A 15659-nucleotide genomic window follows, 5' to 3' on the forward strand; every position below is an offset into this window, starting at 1 on the left:
CAAACGGTTTTTAACTTATATTAATATTTATTTGTACGTTTATTGTATTTCATTTGACTGAAATTTGACTGATCCTATCTTTACCCGGAAGTAAATTACACCGTAATTGCAAAAAAGTATTGAATGATTGTATTGTGTTTTAATGTTATATGAAATATTACCATTAGTTATTACATGGCTTGGCTGAATTCCAATGTAGAATGCGGTCTGTTATTTCTTGATAACAGACCGCTGCGAAGTATAACAGACCGTTGCCATGAAAAACAGCGCGTTGCTATGGACGCGGAACGGACTGTTTTCTTTGGCGGAAGCAATACAATCGTTTTTAAATCAATAAACTCCTTTTTAAATCAATAATTCGTGGCAAATTATTTATTTATTTTGTAGGTAGCCATGTAATAAGCGGGATAATGTATAGAGAGGCGGTCGTTATAGCGAATAACAACCCCTTCAGGCTGATTCAAGACCCCTCCGCTTCGCGTCGGGGTCCTGTTCAGCCTGTCGGGGTTGTTATTCGCTATAACGACCGCCTCTCTATACATTATCCCTTACTTATTTTCTCATTTTATGACATTATCATGAAGAAGAAGAAGAAAAAACAAGTGTAAAACGATGAGTGTCACCCGCCCAGATCAGCAGAATCATCGGCAACCACGATCAGCCAATTCATCAGCCATCAATGTGATTTAATGGGATGTCAGGTGTCGCTCGTAGCCTCATCACCATAGACTGTAAAAAAAATGGACGTAGTGTCCGTGACGTCACCCGTAGGTTTCTGAAGAGCATTTTTGAAGCCTAAAGTGGGCGGAGCCGGCCGTCGCCATCTTGGCTTTGCGTCACTCCCGGATAACAGAAAATAGGCAAACAGGCGGAGCGTGAGTGGAGCTGAGGAGCTTGGCTATGGCTATCTGAAATCACCTAGCTCGACGTGATCGAGTTAGCTGATGATGTAAAGCCAATTAAACGTTCCTATTTTTGCCCTTCGAAATATTATAATAGTTAAAAGACATGGCTACAAGTGAGACTGTGTATTACTTCGAGAGTGTTTGTGTGTGACAGTGATTTATGTGCATACATGTCAGTCACTCTTTCATGGTCCGTCAGCGCGGCATCGCTCAAGTTCGTAGCTTATTCAGTCCATTTTAAATTCTGATGTTGGCCGTCTCTCAAATGGGTTATGGTTTAACCGTTAAACCATAGATATATTGCCTTTGAAGTGCAAGTAAATGTGCTAGAAAATCCGCGCTCATTCATGTGCATTTATTGCACGGACGGAAAAGCGCCGACGCCTGCATGATTTCATCTGACGGTAACTTACATAAGCATATTATAATCCATCTGTTCCGTGAGAGCAGAACGAACGAGCATTTATTGACGTTTTAAATTTGAAAACCCCAAAAAGCAACGAAATTGCCAGACATCCATTAGTGCATGTTCACAGAGGAAAACAACTGAAATACAGCTCTGGTTTTTCTCTCGAACGATAACGACGGAATCCAAAGACGTGGGCTTTGTAACGTTACCCAAGTATTAAATTGTATGAAATAATAATCCCGAAAAAAAGCACAAACACTGCAGAGATGGCAAGTTCAGCAGCTAACATTGCTGAGGTGAAGTGACGGCTAGTAACAGCAGACAAACGGCTAGCACTGACAGCGGCAATCCATCTGTCACTCAAGTGGCTTGGCCACACCCTTAAATTTAAATATTAATCAACTAAACGGACGAGTTATAAAATAATTCACCCCCCTCACAGTTGTTATGAAGGGCAAAATGAGCTGTATAGACCAAATCCACATACAGACACCAGGCTTTAAACACGTTTTTTTCTGCTGTAAAATTTGGCATTTTAACATGGGGGAGATACAGATTTGACTCACTTCTGACAACAGCCTCAAGCGGCCAGTCAACGAATTGCAGTTTAACTCACTTCCGTGTTGATTTCAAGAGAGAGACGGGGAGGTTGCCGCTTGCTCATCACCCTACACTTTAACGGAGCGCGCGGCGGATTTATATAGGGCAGACACGACCTCTGTTTCTCTTCGACGGTGACTGGAAATTCAAGCTGCGATTTTTCACGTTGGATATACTCGCGCGATCAAATACAGATGTGTTAAACACGATAAGAACACAAATTCTACCTTTATTCGTTAAAACAGTCGGTATTTCCCACAATGATTTTGCTTTGCTATTGGCCACGTCACGATTACTAAGCGCTGCTATTGGTGTACGTAATGTTTACGTCACGATTATTAAGTATGTAAGGCAAACGGAACGGAACAGTTAAATTAAAAATAAATTAACATCGTGAGTCACATTTTATAAACAATATTGCCAATATTGCCAAAATTATTTCTGCCTGTCGGGCTGCAGCAAAGAAGCTGTTTAATCAACATTTATTCACGACGAGATCTTATCTTATCATGGTTTATGTATTTTTTTATGTTATTATTCCGATCTTATTGCCAGGGAAGCTGGATAGCTTTGCTGTTTATTGATATTTTTAAAATTATATTTTATCAGTAGGAAATCGCGCTGAAGAAGTCTCCGTACTAAACAGTTCAATACGAATAATTATAATTTATTTCTGTGATCAAAGCTGAATTTTCAACATTACGCCAGTCTTCAGTGTCACATGATCCTTCAGAAAGCATTCTAATATGATATATGAATAATGCTCAAAAAGCATTCATTGTTATCAATGTTGAAAACAATTATTTAATTTTTTTAGGATTCTTTGATGAATAGAAAGATATTTTTATTTTTTGTAGAAAGCCTTTCTTTAAAGTGAATTTCGTTTTGTATAAATTGTATCTTAATTTTAATCAATGTTTTATCAACCAGTTGTCTGGATTTAATAAATAAGGCGGCAAATATAGCAGAAAATATAATCATGGAGGCGCAGGCGCGATTGCATTGCTCGTGAACTGAAGAACTGAAGCTCGTGAACCAACTGAAGCGGTCCAAACTGCCATAGCCAAGGCGACATGTATCAACAGAGCCCGTCTACGGAGAGCCATTGTATCGATCTTGGTTGCAGTTCCATTAGAATTCCACTGGAGGTGATCGCGGGCGAGTGCAGAATGAATGGGAGTCAATGGGGCTAGACGGCTAAATTCGTCTCTTTCAACCGATTGCCGTTGAGAAATCTCAGAATTTATTGTAGGTGTTGCAAGTTCAACATGGGTTATAGGTCGAAAGTTGAATGAACGAGTACTTATGTCCTTTCGATTTCGTACAGGCTGAGTTGTTGTTGCCCATAACACGCTAGCATTCTGCTAATGAACGCTGATCGGTCAGTGAAGGACTGATTACGACCAGAGATACCGCTTGATGGCATCGTGCCATCCGAAGCGGGACTAGAAACAAACAAAACAAAAACTCTTCTAGCACGTGTATTTACCTGTGTCAGCTGTGTTATCGATGCCTCGAGAGAAAAGAAAGTGCAGAGCGCGAAAATTAAGTAAATAAAATTCGAAAATTCTCTTCATATTAGACATTCTCTGATATCTATGACTTCGCACCTTCTTACTGTCTATGCTTCGCACGACGGTGTAATTTACTTCCGGGTAAAGATAGGATCAGTCAAATGAAATACAATAAACGTACAAATAAATATTACAAGTTAAAAACCGATCGGAAATGTCGTCCAATTTTCTAATACTATTATTTGATGACAACAATACATTCGGAAAACAAAATAGAGCCATTTCTGCTTTTTTTCTTTTAAACAAAAAACCAAGCTGCACCCTTTTTTAAATTTAATCTTTCATTCCGAAATAGAATAATGAATGAACGCCATACTATGGATTCAATTCACATATTAAATTGAGTGTATGAAATGGCAAATGTAAATTATATAATTTAATTTTCATTTTTGCACCAAACGTTGCATAAATGTAATGGAAAATGTAAATTTAAATACAAATGCATTGCCATTTTACATATTGCATTGTCATTTTGCATATTACGTTTCAAATTGAATATTGCTACCCAAATGCTTCCACACTATCCTCACTTTTTCCTCAAACTCCAATTTACTGCTAATTAATAGTAAGGTAGTTAGGGATTTGTTTCAAAATTTGAAACTTTTTTCGTTGTTGTTTACAAACATTTATAAAGGAAGCCATGGTGAATACATGCATTTAAAAGAATTGCAAAAACAATATAAACTGTATGAAAACATCAAAATCCATATAAACCTGTTTTTTAATGCAGTGCCATCTTTGTGACTACAATCATACAATATATTTCTATGCAAATGTTCAAATATTGTCATTTTATGGTGTGAAATTAAATGTTTTAAATAAGACAAACAGAATACCAGTGCATAAGAATCCTTTATTCATTCAACTTAATCTATATGCATATGGTTCTTTACCACAGGTTTCATCAGAAAAAAAAGAAAGAAAAGAAAATAGAGGAAAAAATTAACCCTCTACAAAATTTGATATAGCCTCTCTTTGTCTTTACATATTCTGTTCACTCAACACGCAGCAAGCAGTGACATCTAGAGAACATGAGCAGCTCCGAACCCCGTCTAATAGTTGGAGGTTCTAATAGTCAAGTGCTTAAAAGACCCACTAAGTTCTCAGCAATTCCAGCAGAAAAAAAAGATGATTTCTCATTTGCATGTTTATGTATTAATTTCTGATTTTGAAAGGCAGTTCTCAGGCTAGACAAATGATCTCAGCTGGTAAGTTGAATACAAAATGAAGTTCACAATAAGAGTAGGGAGAAAAATGTGTGATGTCGTGTAAACAAAGCATGAAATCAGCATATTTTGTGCCTGACAGGAAGAATAACTCAAATGCATATAATCCTCACTTCAGGTTCTTCATTTTTTTTCTGCTGTAAGCATTGCTAAGGTTTATTCCAAGATTTAAATCATGAAGGTTGAAGTATAAGGGTGTCACAGATATGATGAAGGGGGGGCAGGACGTCTCTACAGCTGGCTGACTGCTACCTCAGGACCCCCCGAAATACATCACTGCAACCCATAACCAACAACCACTTTCTGGACAATAATGTAGTATCGGCACTGAACTATCAAATGGAACTGATCTAAAGCTCTTTAAATGCTGATAGGAGACACATATGCTGAAGTTACAGGAGTCAGTTCTTCCAGTAAGTCTCTTCTGTAGGAGACGCTGGAGAACTGTGGGACTGATCTATAATACTGAATCACTGCTGCTATTGAACTTCCTGCTGGTCACTGAACGTCTGGAGAGGGTCTCGTTCAACTGGGGCTTGAAAGGAGGGAAGCTGCTATTGCGGGATAATAATGAAACCGAAGCAAATGGGAGGAATAAGGCAGAAGAAAGTGACGGGAGTGAAGGGTGAACTTCAGTGTTTACTTTGTGTGAACCATAGAGGTGCTGAACAGAAGCTTCTGCTTTTTCTTTTTCTTCTTCCCCCCTTTCTCATCTACAAAGAAAAGAAAGGGAATGTGTAACAAACGTTCTGGAAATCACTTTCAATCCGCTTTCATTTTTCCTTCGTTTCAGAGCGAGCTAGTTAAGGGGAGTTTCATTTGAATGACTCTGCTGGTTCAAAGAAAAGATTTACTGATTCATTTGAAAGGTCTCTGTCCAGAAGTCCCTGTGTGGTATTTTATGCACTTTTGTGGTTTAACAAATGTTTTATTAGTAGTATTTTTAAGTAAACTGGCGTGACACTGCTTTAAAAAAGTAAATTAAGCAAAAGTGAGTGTAAAGACACCTTAAAATAAACTGTAACCTAACCTCTTTTTGAACAGTAGTGTATATAAATGTTTTTCTCACCAGGAATGGGCAAAGCCTGTGCTGGGCCTTGATGTCCACTGTCCAGCTGAGACAAAGCCTGCTCGAAGGCCTGACTGAAGGAGTTTTGGAAACTGGGTACTGGGACCCGATCAGAGCCGTCACTCTCTCCATCACTGTCTGCCATAGGAGGGGCCAGGAACATGTCTGCTATGGAGGAAAACACACACGTCACTACAAAACTACGCTAATAAGAGTTAGTGAGCCAACAAGAAACAAGTGTATCAGTCAGGTCAAGTGTTGACAGGAGGCTCACCTTTCTTTGGGGTGCTTTTAGGCCCGGCATCCACACGGGCTTTCCCATCTTTCAGCATCTACACCAGAGAGGATCATCAGTATGGGACAATTTGACACTCACAATGGCATTATTTTCTTACTATATTCAAATTTAGTTTTAATTTCATTTTAGTGCAGATTTTCCCACAACATGAACACAATGTGATGGCTACGAAATTGACTTTTGTTGTTATAAACGTGAAAGAAAGTGCTTTAGGCAAACCTGAGCGAAGGACATGCAGTGAGAGTCCTCTTCCACACTGGCGACACTCAAAGACGGACTGTGCTCACTCAGATTAGGGAACATCACTCCATCTGAAATAAATATGGGAAATAAGCACAAAAGACAAAAGCACTGAAGGCCAGGGCAAGAGAGAGAGTGAGTGTTACCTGATAAAGGGCTGGTGCTCAGAGGGGACGGGGGTCCCAGCAGGAACTCTGGGATCTGCATCCCTGAGCCGCTCTGAGGAGGAGATCCAAACGCAGGAAAATGCTGGAGGTTCTCCAGCCCAATGTGCACCTCTGGATCTGAACAACACACCAAGACATTCAATTATCACACCCTGACAAACCAACTACAACATCTAAATTGAGTTCAAAAATTGTGTAATAAAAAATAAAATAAAAAAAAGTTTATTCAGAAACACAAGCAATGGGGAATTAAATCCTCACATTTCCCCTGTTTCCTGTTTTCCTCCATCTCAATCCTCTTCTCCCTTCTCTTTTCATCCCTTGCTTTCTTCTGTCTCAGGCGCTTCCGTTTCTCCAAGTCATCTGCAAGACAGACAAAATTGTTTGTAGAACTCACAAAAGCGATTACATGATAAATCACTATTTATTTTTCCCCAAACTTGAATAGCAAAACATTGAATCATGACATGTAGTATAATAGTTTCCCATTTCCACTTTGTAAACATGGTTTTCACAGAAAGTGCAGTTTTCCATCAAAATAAAAGCAAGATGGTTTAACTCTTGCAAGTTCAGAAATTAAGACATGAGTATGGTATGTATTTTACTTGACTTATTTAATATTTCTTTATCACTTACATTTATTTAATATTTCTTTATCACTTACATTTATTTTATAGTGGAGTATTGTATTATTTAGCATGCATGTACCTGCAAAGCTGTCCAGGGTCTCTTTAGAGAGAACGGGTGGCTGAAGATTAAGCTCACACAGGCTGAACTCACACGTGAGGGGCAGGTGAGAGAGGTAACGATGCCGACGGCGAATATCCTACAAATGAGCTCTGTGTTAATTACTTCATCATAGTAGGCATTACTTAAATCCTGATCCTTTGAGAGGAACATTAATTCACGGTGTAAGGGGTTGATGCCAGGATGTTAACTGGGCACTGAGGTCATCTGAAAATGTGTGACAGTACTGTCATAAATGTGAGAGACTGTGTGTACCTCAGAGACCGTTTGTCCATCAATCTCCACTACAGTAGCGGTGATCGACTGAGGGCTGTTCTCCAGGCTCCCGTACTCTCTCAGCAGACAGCGCACGTTCACCGGGTGCAGAAACATCTGCTGACCATCCTCAGCTACAGAGAGAAATAACAGTCATATTTACTCTCCATTGCTTACACATAGTTAGTGTTACAATATAACTGGAAAAGAGGTTTAAAGCCTCATTTCAAATAGACTAACACACACCTTGATAGAAGTAGTAATATGGGCCATGCTGAGCAGTCTGACTGGTCTGAGGGGTCTCTTCTACAGGTTTGTCTTCCAGAGCCCCTTCAGGCATCTCCTCAGCCACCTCAGAAACACTCGGAGCGGTCATCTCTTCCACTGGCTCCTCATGAGCCTCCTGTAGCTCATCATCAAAAGCTGAGGCATACTGCAGGATGGGCTGTGGTGGGACACACTACATTAAGCCCAATGACGCGCAGTGATATTTGGTCAATATTCAGGTTCCATTTTAAGTGTCTAACTACTATATACTAACATTTAAATTAATCATTTGATACAATGCACTTATTGTGTGCTTACATGTTTTACATTGTACCTTTACCAGAAAAAAATACCCACAGGTAATAACAGCTGTAATTCTGTAAAATCTATAATTACACTCTAACCTTACCCGTATCCCACCTCAATAGCAGCAAAAGTGTTTTGGTTTGCACTTTATTTTACAGTATGTGCACTTGCCTAAGAAAGTACTGGGTAATACTGTTACTACATGGGTTAAGGTTAGGTTTAGGGGCAGGTTCAAGTTAAATACCTAGTTATTATCCAGCTATCGCAATTACTAATAAGTGCATAGTATGAGTGTGCATAGTATGACTTATGAGTATAATAAGTCATAGTTTTTTTTGGTTTTTTGTTTTTTCTTTTTTTTCCTGGTGAAAGAAATACATAAACGAAGAAGAAAGGCAAAATAATAAATGTCATGAATGTATATTTCCTGAGTAATCCACTATTTTGTAGAGGGGGGCCAAAATTACCATTTTCACCTGAGATTTGGAGCCAAATTACAGGGAGGTAGAGAGATAGCAGCATCATTATTAGTTAAATCGGTTTATGTTTGCAATCTTTGTTGCATTTTATACCAATGGTGACAGTTAAAAAATTGGAAAAAGCATTTCTTTCTTTTTATATCTACGACATTTAATATTTTGGCTTTCATCATCATTGATGTTCATCTTTCTTCAGAAAAATTATTAACAAAATCAAAAATTTGAGCTGGAGAAGTTTCTGAAAATTGGTTGATTTGACATGGAATGACCCAAACAGAACCCATTATAATCAGTAATGCTGTCTACACTGGATGCAGCGCTTTGTCTCGTCCAGTGTAGACAGCCTTAAGCTGTTGCGGCACAGGTTTAGGAAGAAAAATAAAAGATTCCAAGTGGAGTTCAGTGGAATAATTCTTGAACAGATCACACCGTTTACTGTCTATCATATTGCTAGAGCTGAATTAGCCATAAACTTGCAACACAGCACTTGACTTAGACATTTTCCTATGCTGTGTAAAAACAATGAATGACAAAATTCGCAAGCACAGTGGATGATGACTATTTGTCAAACAGCCTTTGATTGAGACCATCATGATCATTATTTACATTTTTTTTTTTTACTTTTTTATGCATTTGTCCAAAGCGACTTGCATTGCATTTCAAGTTACACATTGACATTCTTGTCAGTCCTTGCTTTCCCTGGGAATCAAACCCATGACCTTGGCGATGCAACCGCCAACACTCTACTGTTTGAGCTACAGGAAAGCTTATAATCTGAAGCCCAGAGCCTGTGGGGCAGCAGAGCAGAGTCCTAAAAGGAAGGAGCACAGTTTCTACTGACCTTGGAGTTAGTGAGGTTCTTGACCACAATCACCTCTGGAGAGAAGTGCTCTGACAGAGATAGTTTCCTCATGTCCGCCATATCAACAGAACCGCCATCCTTACGGCGACACTTCAAAAGACCCTCTTCCCGCTCCTGTTCATTCAGAGATGAAATGTGAGGGTTACATGTTAAGAGAGCAGTGTTTGGAGTGTTTCAGTTTTATAAAACAGTTTTTAAACATTATATAGTTGGCTGCATGTAAGTTCAAGTTTGCTGCCATCAACCTAAATTGCATAACCTGAGTTATACAACTCATGTTTTTGTCCCCTTAAATAGCTTCAATGTCAACATCTAAACTAGTTGAGTAACTTATACAAACTACTTTTGAAAACAGCAGTGTGACTTGTTTAGCTAGTTTTGAGTTTCAAAGCAGCTTGTCCAACCCAACATTCATATGCCGGTGTGAATGCATGTGTACCTGCAGCTGCAGTAAGGCGCTCTGTATGAAACAGGCCTGTGGGTTGTCCTTCTCCTGGCTGAGCTGAAATTGGAGAGCCATCCTCTCTTCAGCCAGCAAACCCAAAACCTGGTGCTGAGACGCCAGCAGCAGCTTAGAGTATGCGCGCAAATGCACATCTGCAGAAAAAGTGTCAAATAAGACATACTCAAGTGATCACCACAAAAATCTCACGCAAGCAGCAGAATGCCTCACCTTCGAAATGAATGGGCTCCTCCACTTTAACCCACTGAGAGCTGGGAAGAGCCACCAGCGATCCCTTCTCTCTCCGCATCAGACGCATAGTGATGCTGTTACCAGACACATACTGACGGGTCTCCATTGCAACCACACTGAAAGTTGACAAGATGGGTTTTATTGACAACGAGCCATTACAATTAGTTCACTTTGAGTAAATATGTACGCTACTGGTCAAAAGTTTGGCATGATTAATTTGTTATCTTAAATGAATCTCTTATGCTCACCAAGGCTGCATTTATTTGATCAAAAACACAATAAAATCTAATATTGTGCATATTAGAATGTTTTTTTTTTTTTTTTTTATGTGCTACTGAAGACTGGAGCAAAGGGTGCTGAAAATTCAACTTTACAGTTACAGGAATAAATTACAATTTACAATACATTAGAATAGAAAAAGAGTCATTTTAAATGTTAATATTTCGTAATATTACTGAATTTTTCTTAAAATAATTGTAGCCTTGTTGAGCATTAGAGACTTCTTTCAAAAGCAATTTAAAAAAATCTTAATTATTCCAAACATTTGAGCAGTAGGTAATGTATATGGCACTTTTATGTACCAGGTGTTTGATTTTGAGGAGAACTAAAGTTTACATAATGATGTTCACATTAAAGGTGCAGTAATCGATTTCTGATAAGCGCTTTTAAAAATTCAGGGAGTATTTGCTAGATGTCTGTTCTGTGTGTGCTGAAAAAAATATTGTGTTTGTACCAAGTCCTAGCTGTGTGAAAAGGAGAAAAACAAAAAGTGGATCGGACCTATTAGACCAAACACCATAACACTCTTGTATCAAATCATGAGGGAGAAGAGAGTGTGAGCAAAGGGGACATTTGTAGAAAGAGAGATGGCTGAGATATAACCAAAGAGGGAATGGTCAGAGGAATATAACTGGAATTACAATCAGGCAAGACCTAGGACCTGCTTTAATATTGTAGAAGCTTTCCAGCGCTAGAGACATTAGAGAGCGGGAAGGCCTGGAAATGGATGCAGAGTTTACTTTTGTTTCTGCTTGATACATGGGTAACACTGATATTTGCTTTGTTTAACAGAACCAAGATAAGCTGTTGTTAAATCGCAGAGGATTCATCCATACTTGCGTGAACTTTTTTAATGTGGTTTGTGGTTGCCTGTGATGTACAGCATCAGCATGTTTGTTATATTCGGGGCGAGCAATGAAGGGAGGGATGTGTTTGTTTGGGTGTCGATTTCAAATATCAACAGTGTTTCTCAGAAATCGCTTACTGCACCTTCAACCAAAACAAAACAAGCATTATAAACTGCCAGTTTCAGTATGAACCTCTTGAGATCAGCGCTGTGCACGGCCTCATAGCAAATGGGGCACTTGGACCAACTCTTCTCACTCAGAGAGAGGTAGTGCAACATGCATGGCCAACAGTAGATGTGGCCGCAGCGCGTGATGTGGGCCGCCACAGGGGGATACAGGCAGATCGGACAAGACGGCACCTCGTGACTGTAGATGCGCTGTGTGGAAAGAGAACAAATCATGAGCAACATTTGAAGAAACTGCACTGACAGCATATACAAGGAAGAGTAAAGTCTGAACTGACCACTTGCTGCACGCAGTCCCAGTCCACCAAAGTGTCCGGATCCGTGAAGTGTGCTTGATAGTCCTGATCGTCAATCACCACAAACTGGCAACTTGTCGAGAAAAGGAAGATGTGCTCATCAGCTAATCATTTTTCTCTTTTGACAACATGAACTGACACAAAAATACACCAGAACAAATTAAGCCATCACATTGACTGCAAGCTGTTAATCCAGTTTGGCCAAATGGAAAAAGGTGGAGCAGACCTAAACTGTTTAATTTAACCTTTAAACAGTACATTTAAAAAGTGTTATTACAGTTAACTAAAACTATTAAGGAACATTTATGTTAACTGAAATAAAATTTAAAGCAATTTAGATAATACTTTCAGTAAATAAATCAGTTAGTTGCCAAGGCATCATTTCTAATCAAAGCTATAACTATACTAAACTAAACCAAACTAAAACTGTAGTTAAAAATAATTAAATAAAAATTCTAAATATAAATAAATAATATAATCCTACTACATTAAACATGGGTCATGACATGGATTTTTTATTTTATTTTAATATTTTCCTTCAGGTTTAATATTAATAAAGTTTTTTGCACAAAAAACAACTATATATGCACAAAAAAAGCGCTTCTTTTCAACCTTCATTCTGACCCTTTGTCTGAAATGATCAGTTTTTAAGAGGCGGCTCCTTTAAGGCTTGTCAGTAAACAGCCGCTGTTATGACTGACTAACGTAATTGCTTAGAAAACAGTATCATCACCCACTCGCTATTACATGCAAGTTTGTGTTTCGAAAATATTATACATATACAACCTTCATTCACAGACAAAGCATTATGAAATAATTTACTATGGTGAGATGATCTATAACTATTGTCGACGTCTTGCTCTGGAGGCAGTCATAAGCAAATTTGCAAGTGTGACATCACAAATCCCACAATATCAAAACGAGCAGTTTTTGGAGCTTAATAAAAAATTTGTTTATAATGAGGAGGATGTTCTAAGCTCTAAAACTTGCAGGATGTTTTAATGGTATAAGGATCTCTTATATGTCAAAAGCTCAAGGCGAATATGATTTCTCACGTCATGAGCCCTTTAATAAATGATAAAATACTGCAATAATGATACTAATATAACACTACAGTACACTAAATATTGTTGCGTGTGATTTAATACCAAATTATATAAAAATATGCAACATTCTGCTGTACTCACTTGGCCTGTAGGAAAAGCTCCTTGTTGAAGGGCTTGTGTTTGTGACCCCACTTGTTGCGGCGACCCCAGCAGGAATGGCCATCTCCTCCGGAGCCAAAATGGCCTCCACGTGGCTCAAACGTAAAGTTGAGCAGGTGGTTCAGACTTATCTTTTTGGGTCCAGCGAACTGAGCCGGGCTAAACTCTGCCCGGCGGTTCTCTGCTACCTAATGAGAGAGAACCCAAAAGTTATTCCACATAACTACAGATCTATTTGTTTACTTTGTGTTATTTTCTAGTAGTTCATTAACCAGCATAATAACTGCAAACCAGCATGTAAACATGCAATAAGGAAGCATAAAAACAGCCCTTAATGAAAGCACAAATGAATCACAACCCAAAGGCTTATTGTAACACACCTCTTCTCTTCTGCCACCACCAGCGAGGCCATACTGTCGCCCCCCTCCGCCACCTCTCTGAGGGGGTCTCTTGTCAAAATTCTTGCTTTTCTGTGGCTGGGAGCGACGTGGGCCTGGACAGCTCTCGGCCTTGGCAAAAGTAGGCTCGCGCTTGCGGCTATAGCGCTTTGAGCCCCCATTATTCTTACCATCTAAAAGAACAGGGAAAAGGATGATATACGTCAAAATACATGAATATATTACTCCAACCATAACATTTTACTTGACAGCATTTTCTTGATTGCAATATAGAAAATGTGATGTGTGTCGTCCCTCTGCAAGCTGAAATTAGATATATGGTCAAATGTAAAATGAAAGACCAGTGCACTTTTCAATATTTTTGACAACATTGAATTTCACACAGGCCTTCGCTAATCAATTCAGTCACACACTGCACTTTAAAGTGTTTCAGAGGACCACATGATAAGAGCAAGGGGTGTAAACACACATTGCTTATCATCTGGCAGCAGAGATCGCTGTCCCATATACTTCACAAGCCCACAACAAAACATTGTCATACTCATAACTAAAACATAGACAACACGGTTTAAGTTATCTACAGTGATTTGGTTCTGATATGCTGGAGGGCAATACAGCACTGAAGCTTTTCGTCTAGTCACATGGCAGACTGCTGACAAGAATAGATCCTGACCATGATCCTCATGCATCTGATCTGCTACTAAGAGGAGTAGCAGACACAATAAACCTAAATATGTTTCTCCTTGGGGGAATACTAAACAGTTCTCCTTGGGGCAATGCAGTTGGAAATGTTGGGTTAGTTTAATGGAATTCAGTTTTGATATCAATTTATCTATACAAGAGAGTGACACACACACACACACACCTCCCATGTTGTGTTATTAGAACATTAGTTTATATTAAGTGGACTGTGAATATATATTTACTGATATAGATGGACACCAGACTAATTGACAATCACAGGAAAAGCAAGTCTGATCAAGTTGGGAAAAGGTTGAACTAGTATCCCATAAAAGGTTCAGAGTTCCACATTTGTCCAAGAGTTTACAGCTTTCAGTCCATGCGTTTATGTAATTTATTGTGGTGTCCAGTGCATAAATCCATTCCACCTCACAGTTACTCATGATCTGATAACACGGCTAGTGATTGTCACTCCTCTATATAGATAAATAAACAGATATCAATAGTTTTGATTCAAAACAAATCCAATTAACTACTAACCTAATATTTCTCTAAAACAAACTGAATTCCCATAAATTTATATAACACTGTTCATTAAAATGTACTTATATATTATTATAATTTTTATATAAAATATTTGATATATTCTATCATAGGTCTATCTAGTTTAATATGGATTTATTTGATGTTGATTAAAATATGAATGTACACTAAAATAGTCAAACATACCTGAAAAACAACTCTAGTGGAACTACTGGCTCTTAATGAATAACAGTTAATTTCTGACACGTTAAATGCTAAGCTTTATTGATATTTTACGAGTTTTTCCATTGTTTATTCGAGAAATGGGCCAATCGCTAGCCATGGCTAACGTTACGTCATCTCGGCAGACACAAACAAAACCATGCCGCAAGTCCCAAACATATAAATACTTTCCCCTGGAAGCAGACAAGTGTGTGTTTGCGTGTATAAGACGCTGATCCTGTACCTGTTTTGGCTTTAGAGTCAGTAGGAGTCGAGCCTGTAGAGCTAGAACGGGGCGGGATCTTCGTGTTGCTGCTGCTGCTGTTGTTTGCGTTTGGGTTTTTCTCCATTTTGAGGCCGAACTCCGGGGAGAGAGCTTCGGAGCTCTTTAGCATTAAACGGGGAGAACAACGGGTTGTTGTGAACGCGGGTCAGGCGACGAAGGCCCTTATTCATTTCTGTCAAACGCGGAGACTCCATTACGGCGACATCTTGACCACAGACAAACCGAGAAAAATAGAGACACAATCCAAATGTCTCAGTAAAAAAAAGCTGTGCGCTAACACAAAAAAACAAGTGCCCAAAAAGCGGGGCCTCGCCCCTTGAAAAGCGCAGTTTTCCTTGGCGTGGGAATTGTTGCGCCCCACAAGGCGTTAGCCGCTCTCCGAAAGAGGAAAACGGATGAATAAATGGGTTTTAACCCAAATTGTACTTCAGCTAAATAAAGTCAGGCATATGGCGACAGGTCGCCAAACGGGAACCGTAAACACCCGGATGAGGGTTATAAGCCTCACAGGGGTTACGAAGTGCGCATGCGCGGAGTCGCCGCTTCTGATTGGTGCATCCGACTGCAAAATGTGGCGTAATCTTAGTCTATGGGTGTAATGCATGTGTAATCTCGCATACTTTTTATAGGCGAAGAGTT

General features: G+C 39.1%; 1 protein-coding gene across 2 annotated transcripts; it reads right to left on the reverse strand.

The window, feature by feature from the left end:
* Positions 1-4321: 4321 nt before the first annotated feature.
* On the reverse strand, positions 4322-15526 carry rnf10 (ring finger protein 10). Of its 2 annotated transcripts, none has more exons than XM_079897533.1 (17): positions 14979-15526; positions 13292-13482; positions 12894-13099; positions 11689-11779; positions 11418-11602; positions 10078-10214; positions 9844-10001; positions 9384-9518; positions 7737-7935; positions 7491-7624; positions 7197-7314; positions 6750-6851; positions 6468-6605; positions 6301-6392; positions 6058-6115; positions 5784-5951; positions 4322-5427 (listed from the first exon to the last, which is right to left on the reverse strand). In XM_079897533.1, the coding sequence occupies exons 1-17, from the start codon at positions 15127-15129 to the stop codon at positions 5354-5356; spliced, it is 2337 nt and encodes a 778-aa protein (XP_079753659.1). In that variant the 5' UTR covers positions 15130-15526; the 3' UTR covers positions 4322-5353. The 2 variants fall into 2 exon arrangements, with proteins under 2 accessions (XP_079753659.1, XP_079753658.1); XM_079897532.1 differs by having other exon boundaries at positions 5784-5948; positions 14979-15496.
* Between the last annotated feature and the right edge of the window lie 133 nt (positions 15527-15659).

This window comes from Squalius cephalus (assembly GCF_949319135.1).
Source record: "Squalius cephalus genome assembly, chromosome: 16".
NCBI lineage: Eukaryota > Metazoa > Chordata > Actinopteri > Cypriniformes > Leuciscidae > Squalius > Squalius cephalus.

Excerpts from the sequence above, each read along its gene's own strand:
- rnf10 (XM_079897533.1), bottom strand. The coding sequence starts at position 15,129 with ATGCTAAAGAGCTCCGAAGCTCTCTCCCCGGAGTTCGGCCTCAAAATG. Across the intron at positions 7,936-9,383 it reads AGAACCTCACTAACTCCAAG|CCCATCCTGCAGTATGCCTC; the intron begins GTCAGTAGAAAC and ends GTCCCACCACAG. Across the intron at positions 6,606-6,749 it reads AAACAGGAAACAGGGGAAAT|ATCCAGAGGTGCACATTGGG; the intron begins GTGAGGATTTAA and ends TGTGTTGTTCAG.